General features: G+C 29.7%; 2 protein-coding genes across 3 annotated transcripts; one reads left to right on the top strand and one right to left on the bottom strand.

Annotated features, from left to right (window-relative positions):
- Positions 1-1,570: 1,570 nt before the first annotated feature.
- On the bottom strand, positions 1,571-10,748 carry LOC130821247 (uncharacterized). Of its 2 annotated transcripts, none has more exons than XM_057686932.1 (9): positions 10,357-10,748; positions 9,616-9,812; positions 7,251-7,526; positions 6,553-6,611; positions 6,414-6,450; positions 5,874-5,945; positions 5,612-5,762; positions 3,841-4,014; positions 1,571-2,177 (listed from the first exon to the last, which is right to left on the bottom strand). In XM_057686932.1, exons 1-9 carry the CDS (start codon positions 10,546-10,548, stop codon positions 1,812-1,814), a joined length of 1,524 nt encoding a protein of 507 aa, XP_057542915.1. In that variant the 5' UTR covers positions 10,549-10,748; the 3' UTR covers positions 1,571-1,811. The 2 variants fall into 2 exon arrangements, with proteins under 2 accessions (XP_057542915.1, XP_057542916.1); XM_057686933.1 differs by having other exon boundaries at positions 7,251-7,515; positions 10,357-10,492.
- Positions 10,749-16,995: 6,247 nt separating this feature from the next.
- Positions 16,996-20,969, top strand: LOC130820658 (ADP-ribosylation factor-like protein 8a). The gene is made up of 5 exons (XM_057686112.1): positions 16,996-17,152; positions 19,652-19,766; positions 19,876-19,997; positions 20,242-20,403; positions 20,675-20,969. The coding sequence occupies exons 1-5, from the start codon at positions 17,115-17,117 to the stop codon at positions 20,790-20,792; spliced, it is 555 nt and encodes a 184-aa protein (XP_057542095.1). The 5' UTR covers positions 16,996-17,114; the 3' UTR covers positions 20,793-20,969.
- The last annotated feature ends 291 nt before the right edge of the window (positions 20,970-21,260 follow it).

The raw sequence follows: 21,260 nt of genomic DNA, 5'->3' as shown, positions 1-21,260 counted from the left end.
GAAAAAAAATTGAAGATCTAGGAAAATGAAGTATTCTGATAAAGTGCAGACTCAAGAGGATCCTGATCGAAGAACATTCAGATTACAACGAGCCTGATGATTTCACCCCCCGAAGAAGATTGACTCCTTGATATGATGTATGCCAGAATGAAGAAATTAAAGGAGATCTGGGTCCAGAGACCCAGAATTGTCAGAATGAAGAAATTAAAGGAGATCTTGGTCCAGAGACCCATGAATTCTGTTCCGAAATTCAAAGGTTTGGCGGCAAATTGTATGTGCCTAAATCAGGGACACTAATTTGGGGTTAAATTATTGGTTAATAATTCAGGTCTGTCAGATTATTTGATAATTCAGGGTTAATATTTTGGTGTTTGATTCACGGTGGTCAATTTACTTAGCAAAGAAACATAAAAGGATGGTGCATTAATTAAAAGTTATCCAATAAGTACATCTACAATACATAGGTCACTCAAGTGGTAAGACCAAGACGCTTTTTGTGAAGTGGGACGCGTGTCATTTCCTTATAGAGGCAATTCTGATTAATGCCTTGCTGAAGGACCAATGAAAGATTACCATGTCAGCCATTGTAGAACACTCTACAAGGCGGTGTTTTGGGATTAGAAACAACATCCACAGTGGGCACTTGAGACATTCTATGATAACCCGATGATGGGATATAAATAAATACCCCAAATGACACCAGTTATAAGATAACTAAAAACTAATATTCATAAGCAATTTATGCAATTACTCATAAGCATTTATTGAGAACAAAACACATTCAGTACAACTTCAAGAGAAGTATTTGAAAATTGATGAACATTTATTGAATGAGACAAGCTCTTATTCATTAAATACGATTACTTAATCCTCACACTATAAAAAGCCCTAACAACATCCTCCAAGCTAAATGCCACTGTGCACTTGGGAAGGGACTTGTTAGGCAATCATCTTATACAAACACTGACTTGTGCATCGAAGAAGGTCCCCGAAAAACCATTATGGGTCCTCCTAACCCTTGATTTTTGTGCAGTTTGTACGTGGCATTTTGAAGAGTGGTCATATTGTAAGATTGGTTAGATAGCAGAAACAAACCCAATAATTTCAACATTAACCCTTGCTTCACTGACTTGTGCATCGAAGAAGGTCCCCGAAAAACCATTATGGGTCCTCTTAACCCTTGATTTTTGTGCAGTTTGTACGTGGCATTTTGAAGAGTGGTCATATTGTAAGATTGGTTAGATAGCAGAAACAAACCCAATAATTTCAACATTAATCCTTGCTTAAGAACACAACTTTGGATTAATCCTGATTAATTTAGTCATTAATTAATTGTATCTCGTTCTAATACAGGAATAATATATGCTTGACATATGTCATAATCATGATAAAAAAAATTCATCTAAAAGTGTTAAAACTAAATCAGACTTCAATAATATGTCAAAAAGGTTTTAGCTCGCACAGGTTATCTATTATTGACTCATTTATTTTGCAATAATCAAGTACAAAAGTTTCAAATCAAATAATAATAAAAAAAATCCATGTAAAATGTGGTAGAGCACAAAAAAAATCAGACAATTATCTGAAAAATTCAATTATCTAAAAGCCACATAATACTTTATATACATTTGCAATGTAAACCCTCTCTCCCTTTTTCCAACTAATGTCATTTGCATATTTACAACCAATAATTGTATTATAATTAATGAAAAATATCGATTAACCATTTGTAATTACTATTATGTTAGAAAACTCAATCTATCTATTCTTATATATACCATATTTATGCGTTGAATATTTACTTAAAACCCTTAGGGTTGTCCATATGTTGGTGTAATGGGTGACTTAATTAAGAATCTTCCATGATGTTGGTAAGCTTTAGCCACCAAAAGTAAGACCAATAGTAGCATGCTTATTGAAAGACAAAGTATGGATGCCCATAACACATATGTAGTGGCCTTAAATGGTTTGCATTGGTGCAAAACTACATCAGAAATTGTATTTTTGAGAAATGAGCAATGAATTAGGTCTTCCAAATCAGGATAGACATTAGTCAAGTATTGAATTGATCGAATATAAGCATATGCCATCAAGTAAGTTGGTTTTGGAAGGAATTTTCCACTTTCATTACATGACTCCATGGAACTTTCACTTTCACAAGTAAATTTTGCAAGAATCTGCATATAATTATTAAACCATAAGATTAATTAGATAAATATCAATAAATTCAAATGTAGTAAATTAATATTTCAAGTATGAAATGATAAAACTAACACTTCTATTTTATAAGGAAATATAGGTTCAATTCAACTAAAATATAAGAACATTACAATTAAGTCAAATTATCAAGTGAAAATATTAAAACTATAAAATGTTAAAATATTTGTTGATGACTATCGGCTATATATGACATGAATTTAAGTGATTCATACAATAAAACAATGTCAAAACGTTAATTCAAGAAAAAATGTTATTATCTCTAAACCCAAGTTTGTTTTATTGATTTTAGGACTAGCATCAATCTTTTGATTGATGTTACACCATTAATATGTTTTTCTAGACTTTTTAATCAGATGAAAATTATAATTTTCAATGAAAGAGTTATTGCTTTCATTTATTAGGTTATTTATATGAATTAGTTCTCTTTTTGTGTAAGTTTGTGACTATAGTTTTAATATGTCATAAAAATTGATTTGTTGACGATGTTTATGTGGTATCATTAAATATCAATCCTACATCTACATTCAGTAGTATCAAATTCAATTTTTTTTTATCTCTCTCGTAGAAAATTGCATTAAACGATACCAATGTAAACATTATAAATAATCTGAAACGATTCTGATTTTTTTCATTTAGAGTGTTATTTGATTTGATTACAAATATTATATATTTATGGGTTATTATTCTAATTTACATATCCAATGATTTTTTTTAATGAACTTATATTACTTTTTTTAAAAAAGAATGAAGATAAGGGGTTAGACTTTAAGGGGAAGAGAAGCGGAATGAATCACTAGATATTTAGGGGCATGTTTGGTATACTTTAGTCTAATAGAAAGGAAATGGAATAGATAAAAGCTAAAATGGAATTTAAAATCATTACTTTCACAAAGTGTTTGGTTTAGAAACTTGTGAGGAAAATAATTATTCCCAATCCAGTAGGTAATCCTATTTTTGCTCTCTTCTCTAACCACCACAAACAACCCAACCACTATGGCACCACCATCATCTCCGCCACTTGTTAATTTCAAATATTCTTTTTTTTTTTTCTCTCTCCTCTCACTCTAATAATAACCCCTCTTCAGATCTACTTTCTCTAACTTAAATTGACCTCAATGTTATCATTTTTTTTGTTCTTGTTACCACATTCTATATCTCTTCAATTCTTGTTTTCTTCAAATTAATTATGGATATGTTTTCATTGAAAATTTTAATTCAACAATATGAAAATCTTGACTGATTTTGGAAGAAAATACGTGAAAATACGGGATCTTCATGAATAGAGCTATGGCGATGGTCGGCGGACACAGCGGTGCCAGTGAGTTGTATGAAACACGGTGTTGATGAAGAACGACATTGAGTCAAACGTTGGAAATTCTTGTTTTGTTGTTGGAATGTGAATAGTGATAATAGCTTTTTTTCAATTAAGGGAGGCAATGGATTTTTATTTCCGCTAGTATATGAGATGTAACAAAGTAATGGATTCCATTACCTCATGATATCGAATTCCGTTACTTTTTACAATAAAAAAACAAACAGAAATGTTATTTGTTATCTATTTCCGTTACCTGCTTGAAAAATTGGCTAACCAAACAAGCCCTTAAATTGAACTTTACTTACATCAGGCAAATCACGAATAGGAATGGCTTTCTTTGGACATTTCCCAGTTTGAAATTGGTAGTCAGGTGGACCAGCAAAAGGATCACATATCTTTCTAGTTCCAATTACTTTTTCATAATTTGTTCCATCTAACCCAAGTTGTTTTGGCATAATACTATTCATGTTTAAATTCAACTGCGTACGAAAATATATAAACATATAAAATTCATTAGATTAGATTAATATAAAAGAACCTTCAATTAAAACCATTCTTAATAAAGCAAAAAAATCAATCCAAAAAATGTAGAGGATGGAGAGCACTCTAGGATCGATTTTCTAATAGATGATTAAACATAACTGCTTGGGGAAAAGTCAAAGATATATTTTGACCCCTTAGTTTTCTGATATAAGGAGAGTACTATGGTACCCTACATCAAAGGGTCTTATTTCTTATTATTTTTCTAATTTGTTTTTAGTACTAATCCTTGGTGTTAGTACATTATATTTATTTTATAATATGCATAGTATGAAATATGTTGATATGTTTTAATAGGAGGTTAGTTTAATGAAATTATGATCAAGATTATATTAAGTATGTGTATGCTAAAATTATTTTTAGTATGTTAATTTAATAATCTTTGAACAAGTTTAGGAAGTTGGGTGCAAAATTATATTCTAGTGATATTAAGTATAATTTATGTTATAAACTAGTGCTAGTATGTTTATGATTTAAGTGTTACATTAGGGATAATGTTATTATTTTTTTTATGTTAGAATTTTTATTAAATATTTAGGTTAGCCTTCAAACTAGTTTATAAGGTAGTAAGTTATTTTATGAACGTATTTTACTAAGTATGATTATATTAAGAAAATTGTTATTATACTTTATTTTGAGATTTATGTTTATCCTTAAAGTTATAGTAAATTTCTATGTTATTGCGTAAAGTTTTTATTTTTGTAAGTGGTTATGTTAATTATTTAAATCTAGGATTTAGTATGATAAAATTAAATTAAGTCATTCTTTTTATGTGAAAAGGGCCCAAAACACTTATAGGCCATTCGACCACTATCATATAATAAAAAAAAAGGGTTTGATTTACTATTTTAAATTATTACAACTATTTTTGAGAAATTTTTATAAGTTATTAACTATTGAAGTGTTTTTCTTAAATACATGAGATTTCATAATAAAAGTAACTTTTAATCACTATTTAGTACAAAATATTGATTTGCTAACTATTTGACCAAAATTTATGTAAAATGATATAAAAGTATTTATTGTAAACTTGCCGCTCCTGCTACAACAAAACAAAAGTTTCTTATTTATCATTGTTATATTTCATTGAATATATATTACTTGTCATATGGTTTTGGTATCATCATATTTCCTAATAAAAAAAATGTCATTTAGGTGTTGTTAGAGTATATTACATAATTTGGAATCTCAATAATCAGCTTAAGCTTTTGATTGAGTTGGTTCTTTGACATGATATCAGAGCCAACGTCACAAGAGGTCACGAGTTTGAATCTCAACCATCCCTCATTTAAGTGGAATATTTAATGCCAAATATGAGAAGGGCTTGTGTTGCATCCATACTCCTAACTCAAAGGGCTCTAGTATAAAAAGGCGTGTTAGAGTATATAACTTATCCATGTGCATATAAGGAAGCAAAAAGAACAATATTTTCACAAGATTTTACCATCTAAACTAGTTGAGTACAGTCAATCTATAGTAATGTAATGATCTCATAAGTCATAAAGAGTAGAGTAGTGCATATGAGTTATGATGTACCTGAGTTATAAAATCATGGACAGTTTGGGCAATTGCCATGACAAAATTCTGTGATTTAAGGGCATGTGCACAGGGCAGTAATGAGCTCAAACTGCTATTCTGAGGGTTGTGGTGGAATTCTTCAAGTGCTGTGCATGTATCTTCTGCAAAACTGCATTATTTACTCATTAATGGTCTAATTTATATATTTTCTCAAAATCAATTATAAGCTTTAAAATTATAGAATTGCATAAAAAGATGATTAATTACTAATACCACTCACTTGTGAATGAAATAATCAATGCCAGTAAGAAACCAACATGTCATTGTTAGTATCCACCATACAAATATAATACTGCAAAACACAAACAAGCTTATTTAGAAAATGGGCCTGGGACTGTACCCGAACTAGATGGAGAAGAAGTAACCTACATACTGATCCAAAGCTGGAAGTTCACCGCTAAAACTAATTGGCAGTTATATCAATTACTTCTCAAGTTTTATAAAGTGGCATATCTGATCCCCGTTTCTTTCTCCTATGGGTGACAACTCACATATGATTTATATCGACACTTTTAATATATTACAGAGCAAGAACTATGTAGTATGTACAACTTAAGGATTTAGTAGTCACATTATCGGTTTTTATTATTATTCAATCTTCTTGAATTTACTATATACATGTGGAAAAACTTTTATATATAGGAAAAATAAAGCAAGCTCATTTAAACGTTAAAATATATATTATATATGTCAGGATTTAATTGTCACGTTATTAGTTCAAATTAGTGAGAAAGCTACTAATGATGATAAGAGGACTTACAAGAAAATTCCTGGGTGCCAATATAGGAAGATTAAAACTGTTTCAAAACAAGAGTTTTCTTCATTAGTAGTTAGTACTATAGCATAGCCAAGGGCAATAAATGAAATAATCTACATATGCATTTAGAAAAAAGAATTACCTAAGCCAGAAACCAAAAACAAGAGGTTCACGGCCACGACTACAAGGTTTGTTATATCCCTGAATATAATAAATTATTAAATGTAAGTGACATAAGCTAAAAGAAATCTCCATTATTTTTTATGGGTTTAAAGATTTATAATTATTTGATTTTAGATTATAATGGATTATAGTAAAATGATTTGTTAAATTATGATGTTTTCTACCAAGGCTCAATCAGAAATAACCTCTTTGTTAGGTTTATTATTAACTAGAGTAAGGTTACGTACATTCGATCCTTTCAAACCCCACTCTAGGTGGAAGCCACTTGTTGGAATAATATGTTCCATATCGATAGATTAAAGATTGTATGTATACTTTAGTCATTAGAGTCATTCTTCCCATTACTATATAGTTTGGAATGTTATCTTTTTGACTTATGAAGTGTATACACATCATGTTTACCAATTATATGCTGAGCTACTCTTGTGAGAGATTGTCCTTGGGTGAAACGACCTTAAAAAAGGAGCTTATGTTCTCATTAAATATATGTATGAGATGGGCTATTTAGTCCATGTATGAGGCAAGTCTCTAGATGAGACTGTTTCATGCAACAATTTGTATATTAAGATTACTTGCTCTGATCTTCTCATTATTACATATAACTTCAAAAATCATTGTTAGTTTGGATGTTGTGTGAGTTAGCGAGATCATACTTACAGAGCCCGAAGAGCTTGATCAATAGAATGGTCATTGTTGATGATGAATTTTTTGATGTTGTAAGATTGAGTTCCAAGCTGTTGGGCAGTGGAGTTGAGTAGAAGGCAAGTGGGTTGATCATACGGACATAGAAGAGATTGTATGGAACTGACTGCTTTGTTAATTTTGTGGATTGTTCTGCGAGCCTCATTACCTGCTCCTACTAATGTTTCTTTCACTTTCTTTGCTGCTTCAAACGTCTTGTGGTTTTCTGCAATCACCAAACCTGTGGCCACACTTTACACTCAAGCCAAGGCAAGACTCATATTAGGCTTAGCTTCACTTGGGATTCATATTCCTACTTTTCAATCCCATTAAATTTACAACATTTTTATGTAAATATGCAAGTTTAATGGAACATAATAAATAATTAAGATAGTACGTTGGATAGCTAGTTGTACAATATACAATGGCATCGTTTGAAATGAGTAACTTGTGTGTGGACTTTGCATATATTTATGCTTAAGTTATATATATATCTCGGTCTTTTCATTTCGGCTTAATTTTTTCAACAAGTACGTGATTTTGTTATTATTATTATCAAAAATGTATTTTTTTAATCTTATTAGTCTGCATAATATTAATAATATTATATGAGTAATTTAAAGTTATTTCTTTCTTAAGACAAAGTTAAGCTTTTTTTATATGCAAATATTAAGCTTATCGTAGGGTGTAGTTATTTTCAATTTTGATTTGCGATGAAGATAATGAGGATAACAACACAAATTCTTATTTCAGGCCGGATCTCTTCCATCGTTATAGGCTGGATCATTATCTAATACACCCTCCTATTCAGCTTATGTGTCACATTTTCTTTTATGGTCAAGTCACCTTAATTGTCAAATTTTTATTTTTGTTATGGGTTTTTGACTTTTATGCCCTTAGTAGCTTTATCCTATTTTCAATTATACTATCCATTACTCATACTAATTTTCCTCCCTTACATTAAAAACTCATAATACCACTCTCTTTCCTACCCTTAGGTTTCCACTTTTGATTTTCCTTAAAATCTATAAAAAGTCAAATGGACTGCTAACATGAATAGGTGGGAGTATTAGATTTAAGAAAACAGAAAAATAATGAAAAGATTAAAGTAAAAACAGCACACATTCATTAAACCTTTTCTAACAGTTTTCTCATTCAACTTCATTGCAAAATTCTTCAACTTCCATTGTTCTCTCATTGTTCAAGATTTTCAAACATATAATCTTCAATTTTTCTTTGATTTCGGTGATTTTCTCCTTCATAATCACAGGTAATATACATTTATTTCAAATCCATGTTTTATTGGTTTTATTCTTTATTCGAAATTTTAGGGCTTATTTTCCTTTTTTTTTGTTGGATTTTGCATATTAGGGTTTAATATTGATTTAATTTATGCTGAATATTTTATATTGTATTAAATCAAGGATTCTTCAAACACGAGTTAATAGGTAATGATGAACCTCTGCAGAGTCGTCTTGTTCATTTTGGGCCCAGAGCAATACATAAAAACACCCATAAAAATAAAAATTTAAGACGTAACAAATAATATAACACTCATTTTGTTTTATATTGTTAATATTTGAACTATTTATAAAAAAATAAAAATTATACCTAAATTTGATTTAAGTTAATATCACTTTTGTACAAGAAAAAAGTCTAAAACTTTATTTTTTATGTTGTTTTTGACAAATCCTAAATAATAAGAAGCAAACTTATAGATGATTAATAAAACTTAACCCTTTATGGCTATTTTGGCAACAAAAATGTGTGCAAAGTGCATAGTCTGTGATAACAAAATACTCTCTAGGTTTTTTTATATTCCACTCTGGGTTTTTCACACATATTAAGGAAGATAGAATCTTTGGATTGTAGTGGGTATTATTTTAATTAAATAGTAGTGTGAAGTAATGATTGTATTGAAAGTATGAGGTTGTAGTGAGTATTATTTTAATTAAATAGTAGTATGAAATAATGATTGTACTGAAAGTATGAGAGAGAAAATAATTATAAATAAAAGAAAAGAGGTACATTAAAAGAAAAGGGGTTTTAAGGGGGTAAAAGTGGGATAAAAGCTTTCTAAAAATAGAAAGTATTCTAAAGTGGAAAAACTTTTGAAACTACCCGTTATAGTAATGCGAAAGATCAAAAAAGAACGGAGGGAGTATCATTTTAGCAACAATAAAGTCAATGGCGACAAAGATTTTTGTCCTGATATTTGTTGCTAAATATTGTTGGCAACAAAACCTTTATCGTCATTTCTTTTATTTTTGTAGTGTCAATGTTCATAGAAATTCATGCGTTCAGCAAACTACAAACTTAATAAAGAATAAATTCCACTTACATGGCAATAAGTGAGAACAAAAGAAGCATGAAGAACACCAAATAATACGTGAAATCCGAATAAAAACTTTTATGATTAACTGATGAAGAATCACTGAATACATTCTTCGTAATCATCAAGTAAATCCCACATCCCAATCCGCAAATCATCCAAACTCCAGCCATTGCATATCCATGAACTCCAGTAAACACTGCTGACTACAAAACAGAGCAAGCACAAATCAATAAAAATCGCAAAAAAAAGGGAAATTAAAAAAGAATTAAAATGAATGTCAGATTATCAAAAGGGAAACACGAGGTGTATCCACTACTACATAGGATAAGGAGATATCATCCCACGAGCATATGACAATGAGAGGAAGGGTTTTTAATTTAATAACTATGCATACATCTTTAAGTTATTGACTTGTGATAAACCAAATTTATATGTGTAAGTAATCAATTAGAGTAAAAATGTTTTTCTATTTGGACTTGCCATTTAAATTTGATTTAACTATAGTCTCTGATACCATGTTAAATTATGTTGGATTTATTGTGAAAGTCCATATATTATTAGGAGAACACAAAGTACACACACTACATTTTAAGCTAAGAACATACTATCTCACAACCATATGATAATGATAGAAAAACGCTCTAATAACTTATAAAATATGTATATTATTTTTAATTCATCAATGTAGGATAAATCATTAAAAAAACATAACAAACTTAAAAAAAGAGTTAAAATGAATAAACTTACAGCCCAGTAATGTTTGTTTTGTAGATTGAAACCTCCATTATAGAACTCAAAATGTTGCAGAGGATCACGTCTATGAAGATGAGAAGACGAAGCGAAAGGGAAAGAAAAGGAAGGAGAAAGAATAGAAGAAAAGATTAAGAAAAGATTGAAGAAAGTGAGAGAATTTAAATGATGATGTTTGAATTTGGACATTGATGTAAAACTATAATGAGTGGTTTATCTGGAAAATTGAAAATGTGGGTTGTCATTGGAAAAAAGAGGGAAATTGGGGAAGATGATGAGATTAGTGTGAATTGCATTGCTTGCTCATTCAGCTAAGAATAGAGAATAGCTTGTAACTCTGGTTACTAAAGAGGGTTAATAACATACCCATACTCCTTAAGAGAGGTATAAATTATGGTGTGAGAAACGAATCAAATGCTTATCAACCTCCAACCTCAAGTATAATACGTGACATAGTGTAAAAATAAGGACGCTAAGTCTCGTATTAATTGATCGTATTATAAAAGTTTTCAAAACAAATAAATTGGTATTTTTCCTGCGTTGTAAGGAAGGGTGTAAAAACCCGCATTTTAGGGTGTTTTAAAAGTTATTTTATGATTCGCATCACTCTCGTTAATTAACGTATAATCGTTTTGTTATCTTGATTGCGACTAATAATGCATTTTTACGCTGATATCTGGCGGGCGAGGGTTTTTTTTATCTAATCAGTTCTTAAATTTTAGCTTCAACAAAAAATATTAATGATTTATAAAAATATTAATGATTTACTAATGTGTATTATTATTATTTAATATTTAGGGCTAATCGGATTTTTTTATTGATGAATTTATGAACTAAAACGACAAGTTTATCATAACGAAAAAGGATATTATGTACTCACTTCAAAATTGATATATTGTTCTATTTAATTTTTTGACACTATTTATCGATTATTCTTATTTTGTATTTTATTTTTAATGTAGATGTTAAAATATAGTTAAGTGAGATTTTATTTAATTCGTTTTAATGTATATTTTATTTATATTAATTTTTTATGATCAAAATAGAGTTTAAAAAATCGAATGGAAAAATTTAGTGTTAATTAAAGGGAGTATTTATGATATAGCTCCTTATTGTCACAAGATATTGAAGGTTTAATTCCTGATGGGGATTCTTGAGATGAGATTTCGTTACCACTTTCCACGCTAAAAGAGTTATTTGCGTGAATTAAGCATGTATTGTTTGGTTCATGGCCCGGTAAGAGTATAAAAAAAATTAAAATTCTCAAAAATAAATTAATTATTATTTGGTCGACTGAAAATAAATTTAATTATTATTTATTTTAAATTAAACAAATTCACCTAAAAGCTATAACTCTTTGCAAAGTTTCCAAAAACAATTTTCTCAGACAATAAGTAGAGGCAGAACCAAAATATAAATAATGAAATTGCCTAGTTTATTTTGAAAAATAAACACACTAACAAAAACAGGCACAACACCAAATTACTATCTTTAGAATGTGTTGCAATTAATTGAGAACATCTATTAAAAGAATAATTGCATTTAATTAGGACAGGGGAAGCATTAAATACCTAAAATGTAAAGTATTATATATTTTTTATAGGGGTTTGATTTTCATGTGGAAAATCTATTTTTCCTCTTTATGGGAGTTCTCTAATTAGATGTGTTCAAAATAGATTTGGAGACCCAATATTTACCTGACCTTGTAACAAATCCGACTTCAAAATGAATTTAAAAATATGTAAAAACAAATGTGAACACAAAACCCAATTTTGAATCCATCCAAAACACATGACGCAATATCAATCTGATGACCCGAATAAATACATCTATCTCTAGCATACCTCATATATATTTATAAAAAAAAAAAAAAAAAAAAATCATTATAGTTGCCATAAATCTTAGTGAAAGGATGAAATGCATCAAAATTGGCTTGTATCAAAACTATAGTTGGCAAAGTTGGAAAATTAAAATGAAGAATATCAATGACAGAAGTTGATATGTTATTCATATTAGATGTTAAAAACCACAAATGTATTTTAAGGAGTGTCGCATAGGTGAGTGGTTGTAGGTTGTATCTTTGCTAAACACATTTCCTACCTTTTTCTCTTTCCAAAAGATGCCTCTAAGTAAGTATGCAACTCGTCGCCAGTTTACTGAAGCAGTCGGCACGCATTTCCCACCGCTATTTGCAATTAATATTTTTGATTTTTTTATTTACATAGTAGTTTTTAAGTCTATTTCAGTTATTTTGGGGAGTGTTGTTCCCCAAGTTTCCCAAGTATAAATACGAATTATGGTTTTCATTAAAGACTGCTTTTTATGTTATTTTTCCTAGTTTTTTTTAAGTTTTTACGTAAAACTTAGTTTTTATATTTTCCTTTGTTATGTTTGTTAACCTATTTAATATAACAACAATTTGAGATTAGGATTAACTTTACTTTAGAGTAAACTTCAATTAAATTCTTATTAATTCGGTCAATAAAATAATAGTGTGAGAATTAAATTAATAGGGGTTTAAATCTGATAATTAATCAAAATAACAAGAAATTTGAGATTAACATAATCACTTTCGATAACCTAATAATACAAACTTTAATAGATTTTATTATTGGTTGTTGATTTTCGATATCCTACAGTCTTTTATTATTAATTAAATCTCAAATTGTCGATTTTAAAACATTTCCTTTAATTATTGTTAGCATTAGAATAGATATAACTTCAATTATATTTTCTTGTTTTGTATCCCATAATTATAAGATTAGGCAAATTAATTAACTCGCTTTTCTGAGTTCGACCCGTTAAATTTAACACTTTTGCTAATTCAACATTAAAGTTTAACACTTTTGCGAATTACAACCTTAATGTTTATTTTTTCGAATTACAGCCACCAAAATATCAAAGTTTGTAGGTTATGACCAAAATACATAATTTCGACCATTTTGGTGGTTGAAATTTTTGGTTAAGTGGTTGGAGTTCAGTGTTTTTGGGCTGAATCTGTATACTTTGATACTTTGGTGGCTGTAATTCATAAAAAAAATAAACATTAAGACTGTAATTCGCAAAAGTGCTAAACTTTAAGGCTGCAATTCACAAATTATTCAAATTAAAATTAAATATATTTTAATGCTAACGATTATTAAATACTCAAATATGATAATGAAATGAATTAAAATCGACAATTTAGAAATTAATTAATAATAATGAGACTCTAGGATATCGAGAATCAGTAAAATTTGCATATGAACACAACCAAAAAATAGCATCTATAAAAGTTTGGGTTATTAAGGTGATTAAAAGTGATCCTTTAAATCTCAAGTTTCTTGCTATTTCGGTTAATTATTAGATTTAAACCCTATTATTGCAATTCTCACACATTCATTTTATTGACTGAATTAATAAGAATTTAACAAAAATTTACTCTAAAGCAAAATTTTTCCTAATCTCAAATTCTTATTATATTAAATAGGTTAACAAAACATATTTAGAGATATTTGCCCAATTGAATCATCAAATTCTAAATTTATAGACTCTTTCAATAATATTAATCCATATTTCGAATTTAAAATCAAAACCTGATCCTGGAATAAGAAAATTACTCACTAATCATGAAAAATAAAATAAATTTAATAAATAAAACCCTAATTATGATTTTAGACATGATAAAAACAAATAAAGAAAACAATCAAATAATAAATAAAGAACAAGATAAAAATAAACTTACAAATTAAATTGCAATTGAACTTTAATTTGCATAAAAAATTGAAAGTAACAAAGAAAAAAAAATATAAAAACTAAGTTTTAGGTAAAACTAAGAAAGTAGAAAAAAAAAACCGAGAAAAATAACTTAAGATAAAAAACATAAGACGTTCTAATTTCTAAAATCTAATTCTCTATTTATAATATTAGTTTACATGGGGAACAATCTTCTCAAGTAACTGAAATTAACCTAAACCCCCTAATTAAGCATAATAAAATAATAAAATAATAAAATAATAAAATTACTTATAATTTTAAAATGATTACTTTTTAATAGTCTTAATTTGATCCCTTATAACCTTAAAATAATAATTTATAATATTAAATTAATCAATAAAAAAAAACTAATTATATAAGTCTGTCTCATAATATTACAGTCTCATACAAGACAAGTGGATGTTTATAAGAGCACAAAAACTTGGACGAGATCGTCGCAAGTTAAGACGAAGTGTGGGCCTGCCCATTTCACCCGCTTGTAACAACATTTTAATTTTTTGGGCATTTATCAATTTTGATCTTAAAGTTATCAATTTTGACCTTGAAAGGTATTAATTTTGAAAATAAATAACTTTAAGGTCAACGTTGATACCTTTTAAGATCAAAATTAAAAAATATTCAAAAAATAAAAAAATACCCAACTTATTACACGCGCGAATTAAACCAACCTAAATTAATAGTCTTATTATAAAGTCCACTCGTCCAATGCTAGTTGTTATGAGTTAAAGAAGGCGGCCTATGTATAGTAGTTGATCGGCCCAATGCCCCAAACAGCTTCATGCTCTTCTCATCCAAATTTGAAATAATGCTTTCAGAAGCGGACATTGGTCATGTGTAATTGCCAGATAAGCAAAGCTGTCAGACATGTGTCCGCCGCTCTTTACTTAAGGAGCGTGCAACGCACTGCGATTAAAGCTAAACAATTAATTCACATAAATATATATTATGCCCTTTTAAATTGTAACATTTTAATGTTAGTTTCTGTTAATTAATTTAAATAGCATCCAGTTTTTATAAAACTACTGCGGTAATACTTTTATAAGATTTTTTCACGTGGTAGCATCTAGTTTATGCACCATCTAACTGTCATAGCATTTTCCGTTAAATTCTTGTTAATTTCCGTTTAATTCATCATTTCGTAAGATTTTTACACATGGTAGCATCCAGTTTTTGCTCTCAAATGTTTAATTTACCATTTTAACGTTTAATTTACCGATTAAATTATCAACGCCCTTAAATGTTGTAACAAGTAAATATGTATTAGTGCTTGGAATGCACCTTTTGAACTTATGAAATGCACCTTTTGAGCTTATAAAATGCGCTTTTTGAATTATTTATTAGTGTTTATTATGCGCGTTTTGAACTTTATAATGCCAATAATTTGAATGAAAATAAAATTATTACAACAATTAAGGGCGTTGATAAATTAATCGGTGAATTAAATGTTAAAATGGTAAATTAAACATTGGAGAGCAAAAATTAGATGCTACCATGTGGAAAATTTTTACAAAATGATGAATTAAACAGAAATTAACAAGAATTTTAACGGAAAATGATACGGCAGTTAGATAGTGCATAAACTGGACGTGGAAAAATTTTACAAAAGTATTACCACTGACGTTTCATAAAAACTAGATGCTACATATGAAATTTTGTTTTTTTAAATAATAATTTCAACCCTCATTTATTTTTCTAAATATCATTGATAAATTTATTTTTGCTTCATCTTAAGCCTTAACTATTCAAAATATCATTGGCAAGTTCCTAACTCACGTAGGGAAAAAATATTGTTAGTAAAGTATTAAGGATATAAAAATTACATGCATTTATATAATTCATCAACTACATATCATTATTTATTTAATTAATTATTAATTGACAACTTATCGATAAACTATCCCATAAATAAATATAACTACGCTCTTCATTATATGTTTATTTAATTGGCCACAAATTGCATAGCACGTATATTTCTGACAAAGTCTAATTCCAACCCCCAATCATACCCATTTATTATTTTAATTTTTGACACTTATTAATTACTCCCAAGTTCTACCTCCCTTTCTTACTTTCTCTAATTGCAATTTGTTGCTCATTTACCCATTTTAATTTTCACATTATTTAATATTTTAAATGTTTCAATTTTAAGTATTTATCTTTTAAAGGTCGGATTTTATATGGATCTTCTTTCTAAATATTTGAGTTTTTATTTATCCGCTAAATTGACCTTTATATAAGTTTTTCTTATAAAAGTCTAAATGATCCTTACTTTTCATTTATCCGTTAAATGACCCATACCTTTTGTTTTTAAACGTTTACGAGAAAAGTCATGCAAACGTCGGATTTTAAAATAATAAATAAGGTCGAATCTTTAAAGAATATAAGAAAAGTTATACGTTAACTAAATATATAAGATTGAAATAATGCAATGTATGGATGATAAAATATGGATAAACAAAATGATAAATCATTTTCAAAAAAAAATATATATAGTAAATTATATCAGACAAAGAGAAATAAAAATACGGAAAACTAAAACATTCTTGATCCAGCTCGTCAATTTGAAAAAAAAGACTTAGACAAGACAGTCAAGACGGTTGCATAATGAGACCGTCAATTTGGACCGGCCCAATTCGCGCGTGTAACAATATTTTAATTTTCTGAGAATTTATCAATTTTGACCTTAAAAATATCAATTTTCCTTAAAGTTCAAAATTGATATTTTTAAGATTAAAATTAACAAAATGCTCAAAAAATCAAAAAAATATTTAAATTATTATGTGCATAAATTGAGACTCAAATTGACAATTTCATTATAAAGCCATGTTGTCCAAGACCAAGACCACCTGTAAAAGAAATTAGACAAATTAAATTCAGCGTTTAAATAGTGTTTAGAGTGGCAATTACAAAAAGGAGCAAGTAATACAGAGATAAATAGTAGTAGATTCCTCTTTTTCTTTCTTTTTAATCCTCTCTCTATACTCACACCATTGGAAGCCATGGGTATCTGGGAAGCTTTTCTCAATTGGCTTCGAAGGTTTTTCTCTTTCTCTATATTCAATTTTGATGTTATTATCATTATTATCATCATTATTATCATGCGTGTTTTTTAATTTTTATATTTTCAGTTGCTGTATATTCTTTGTTCGCTCGATTTGAATTTTGAAGATTTTATTAGACTTTTATCCTATTCGAGGAGAATTTGGTAGTTTGATTGAGATGAGATGATGAATTATTATGAATAGGTTTTTGTTATCCTATCGGTTGTTAATTAGGTTTTATTTTAATCAACTTGAATTGAAATCACTGATTACTGTGATTGAATTCTGATTTCATGAAGTTAAATTAACCAAAGTTGAGTGAATATTCAGAATTTAGTCTTACTAATGGAGATATTGAATGTTTTGACCTTTTGTTTGTGTGAGGTTGCTCATATGAATAATGTGTTTTTTGGGTTGAAATACAAAACCCTAGAGATAAATTTCGATTTGGCTAAAGTAAATGATGGTTCAATTTTGAACTGTTATGGCATTGTGATGTATGTGCTTTCATTGTGATTTTGATGCTTGAGCAACAACATATATTGACTATTATATTGTTGCTATTTGTTTTTTGCTCAGCCTTTTAGAGTTAAAATGGATAGAGAGAATTCATTAACTCATATGGAACTCCGCCAAAGGGAAAACCAATGCTGACAACTACAATATTGATATCACAAAACACATGAATAATGATTTTCATTAAGGATAACAAGTCTATTCCGTGAAAATTACTTCATGTGAGAGAGTTGTATAAATTTGGTCATTAATAACGAGTTCTTGCCGCCAAATTATGGAGAATCAACAAAATGGAGTGGTACAAAAATGCTTAGAACTATTAATGATTTTTCACTGAGCCAGTAGATGTGCTATAGTGTTTTCTACCCTGAAATGATTTCTTATTATTTGTACCCTCAAATATCATGTGTCCTTTTGTTGTCTAGAATGGTAGTTTAAGGGGCATTTTAATGTTCATACATATGCTTTATTTGAATTGTTTTTGGTGAGGTTTATCATTGAGTTGAACATTTTTTGGAAATATTTTCTAGTTTTATAGAACTCTTTTGGAAATACATTTATTATAATCGCACAAGAAGGTGATTGGTGAAAGGTCAAGTGGTTTGGACTTGAGCAAGGTGGCGATCATAAGAGAACTTTGGTTAGCATGCATGGAGAACCGAGAATTTGACCCAGATGAGAAGTATAAAATTTATATATCCTAGTTGTCCTACCTTTGGCAATAAGGTCATTTCAGGATGCTAGTTCTTTTTTTGATGCAAGAGGGCAAGTCTTTGGACGCATCCATGGTCATCACTGATTGGTATACCTTACAAAGTGTAGTTTTTTTGACATTGTAGATAAGTTACCATGGTTCTTGGTATTGAAATCAGGATAGAAAGAAGGGGGGTGGGTGTAGGGAAGGGAAAGTAAGCAGATAGAAGGGGAAGGAACAACGAACAAGAAAATATTTTCTATCGTTTGAATATGGTAGAAGATGAGGGAATGGAAGGAGGAAGAAAGGTCAATTGATGGAGGTACCAAGGGAGAGAGAGGAGGAAACATAAAATTCCAAAGATATGGTCGAAAACGGAGAGAAAAGACTATTTAGGGAAACGTCTGAGGCTCATACTACTTTTTTATCTTCTCGTTTTGCTTTTAAATGGCCAATTTCAGTATTAAGAAAAGTTCAATTTGGAGAGATTTATTTCCGAGGGAAGCAAGATAAAACATTTACTTCCCCGTTCTCTTCTTTTCTTTCCATTTTTTTTCCATTCAAATCAGTGTCACATGATTAGCTAATTTCCTTGCAAATCACAAATTGAAAATAGCGAATTTTGCTCAGTTTTGGCCTCGGTCATTTTGAGTGAATTGCAATTTCAAAAAGTGAATTAGTTGGCGAATTATGCTACACTTATTCAAACAACTTGTATTTCTGTATGATGTGCAATGATAGAAACGACAAGTTTCAACTTCTCCTCTTTGTCTTCGTTCTTTGCTTTATTACTCTCACGAAGATTTTATCCGTGTCTGAGCATCAATGCTTGGAGCCCCATGCCTGTTTTCTGATTAATGCTGTGATTTTGTTCAATTGCTATCGTGGAAGGACGTCAGCTTATCAAGTAGTTATGTAGACTGTTGCTAGTCTTCCAATATTCGGCTATTTGCATTTTGAGAAACTAATTATTGTGTAAGTTAAATTTATACTTCTGTTGTGGAAGTTTTCCAACAATCCTTGCAGATTAAGACACTTTTTAGTGTCTTACATATATTTGCAGTTTGATTTAAGGATGACTTTAGTTGCTCAATATTCAAGGAAAATGTATAATCTCATAGTACACAATGTGAAGTCTGCTCTTACGCTTACATGCATTCCACTATAAGGATTGACTTCTCGTGAATTTTGATGATATTGCATGGATTGCTGTTTTAGTTATTTTGACATATGCATACCTTTGAAGATTAATTATGAACTACTCTCTTTTTCTCTCCTGTTGCAGCCTCTTTTTCAAGCAGGAAATGGAGCTTTCTTTGATAGGACTTCAGAATGCAGGAAAGACTTCTCTTGTTAATGTTGTGGCAACTGGTGGATATAGTGAAGATATGATTCCTACGGTAAGTGTTATTGTTGGATTTCTTTCTATCTATATTAAACTGAAGCCTTTACAGAAAAGTTTCTTTAGACACGAATTTCATTATGGCTTTGATTGTACATGATTAACAGGTTGGTTTCAACATGAAGAAGGTAACTAAAGGGAATGTGACAATCAAGTTGTGGGATCTTGGAGGTCAACCAAGGTTTCGCAGTATGTGGGAGAGATATTGTCGTGCTGTCTCTGCTATAGTGTATGCTTCCTCTTTTCTCTTACAATTTGTTGCCTTTTAAATCTAATGTACTTGTTTGGATTTTTTTTCTTAGACCTTTAATATGTACTCTAATGTTGCCCGCAAAATCCGTTTTGTGGTTTGGTTGTGGGGATAATAAGACAAAAATTTGAATTGTGTGGATGAGAATTGATGAGATTGCTGCCCAAATATTACGTTTCCTTTTTTATGTTTGTGTTATAATAATTTCTGACTTGGTTTTCAGTTACGTTGTTGATGCTGCTGACCATGATAACATAAGCATCTCGAGAAGTGAACTACATGATCTGCTGAGCAAACCCTCGCTGAATGGCATCCCACTATTGGTGCTGGGAAACAAAATAGACAAGGCTGGAGCTCTTTCTAAAGAAGCTCTCACTGATCAAATGTAAGCCATTTTTCATGTACTGCATATCAACCTGCCTTTTTGTATGTACGTGTGCAAGCTTTTCCGGGTATTTTCACCCTAATCGGTCTTAATTTCAATTCGGTTTCATTAAGCTCATCTCATTTCATTTCTAACAAGTTTAGTTCAGTTTTATTAAGCTGGGAAGACCATTCCCTTAGTCTTGTTTTTTTCCCTGTTGTACTTTAAGATTCATGTCCCATCATACCTTATCAGTACTTGTATTTTTTTTTTTTTTTTTTTTGTTGCTCAGGGACCTCAAGTCAATCACTGATCGAGAGGTATGCTGCTTTATGATCTCATGCAAGAATTCTACAAACATCGATTCAGTTATTGACTGGCTTGTGAAGCACTCTAAATCAAAGAGCTAAATACAAGGCTTATCAGTTATCTTCCCCGCCACCCCACCCTCAAGATTCTTGTGTTCATGTTCGGCATGAAAATTCTATTTATCAGTAAACTCATTAAACTTTGGCATGGCTGTGTTAATATCCTTACATAGAGCATATTACATTTTACAATGTTGTAAATTAGAGTTTATTTATGAATGAGATGGCTCGTGTGTTTTCTTTCTGCCAAGAAAGAAACAAAACAAGAAAATGGTGTATTTAGTACTTAGATTAACAAATGAGATGGCAGAAAATCGGAATAAATAGAAAACAAAAATCCATATGGGCGACCATCGAAAATGATTGGTTTATGCAGTTAATCTCAATCTTTAGGGATTAAGGCTTTGGCATTGTTGTTGTAGATCTCCCAACATAAGGAGGGTGATAGTGATTGAAAACTGGGTTAGAACATCTATGTTCTTTCAGCTGCTTTTGGGAACAGTCATTTAA

Source organism: Amaranthus tricolor, chromosome 8 (assembly GCF_026212465.1).
Source record: "Amaranthus tricolor cultivar Red isolate AtriRed21 chromosome 8, ASM2621246v1, whole genome shotgun sequence".
NCBI classification, from domain to species: Eukaryota; Viridiplantae; Streptophyta; class Magnoliopsida; order Caryophyllales; family Amaranthaceae; genus Amaranthus; species Amaranthus tricolor.
The sequence above is the reverse complement of the archived record's forward strand: the minus strand, read 5'-3'. Positions and strand labels throughout refer to the sequence as shown.

Bases quoted from the DNA above. Each gene is read 5' to 3' on its own strand.
- LOC130821247 (XM_057686932.1), bottom strand. From the start codon at position 10,548: ATGTCCAAATTCAAACATCATCATTTAAATTCTCTCACTTTCTTCAAT. The intron at 6,451-6,552 runs GTAATTCTTTTT...GTTTTGAAACAG, and splicing joins GTTTTTGGTTTCTGGCTTAG to TTTTAATCTTCCTATATTGG. The intron at 2,178-3,840 runs GTAAGTAAAGTT...AATTATATGCAG, and splicing joins CTATTCGTGATTTGCCTGAT to ATTCTTGCAAAATTTACTTG.
- LOC130820658 (XM_057686112.1), top strand. From the start codon at position 17,115: ATGGGTATCTGGGAAGCTTTTCTCAATTGGCTTCGAAG. The intron at 19,998-20,241 runs GTATGCTTCCTC...CTTGGTTTTCAG, and splicing joins CGTGCTGTCTCTGCTATAGT to TTACGTTGTTGATGCTGCTG. The intron at 20,404-20,674 runs GTAAGCCATTTT...TTTGTTGCTCAG, and splicing joins GAAGCTCTCACTGATCAAAT to GGACCTCAAGTCAATCACTG.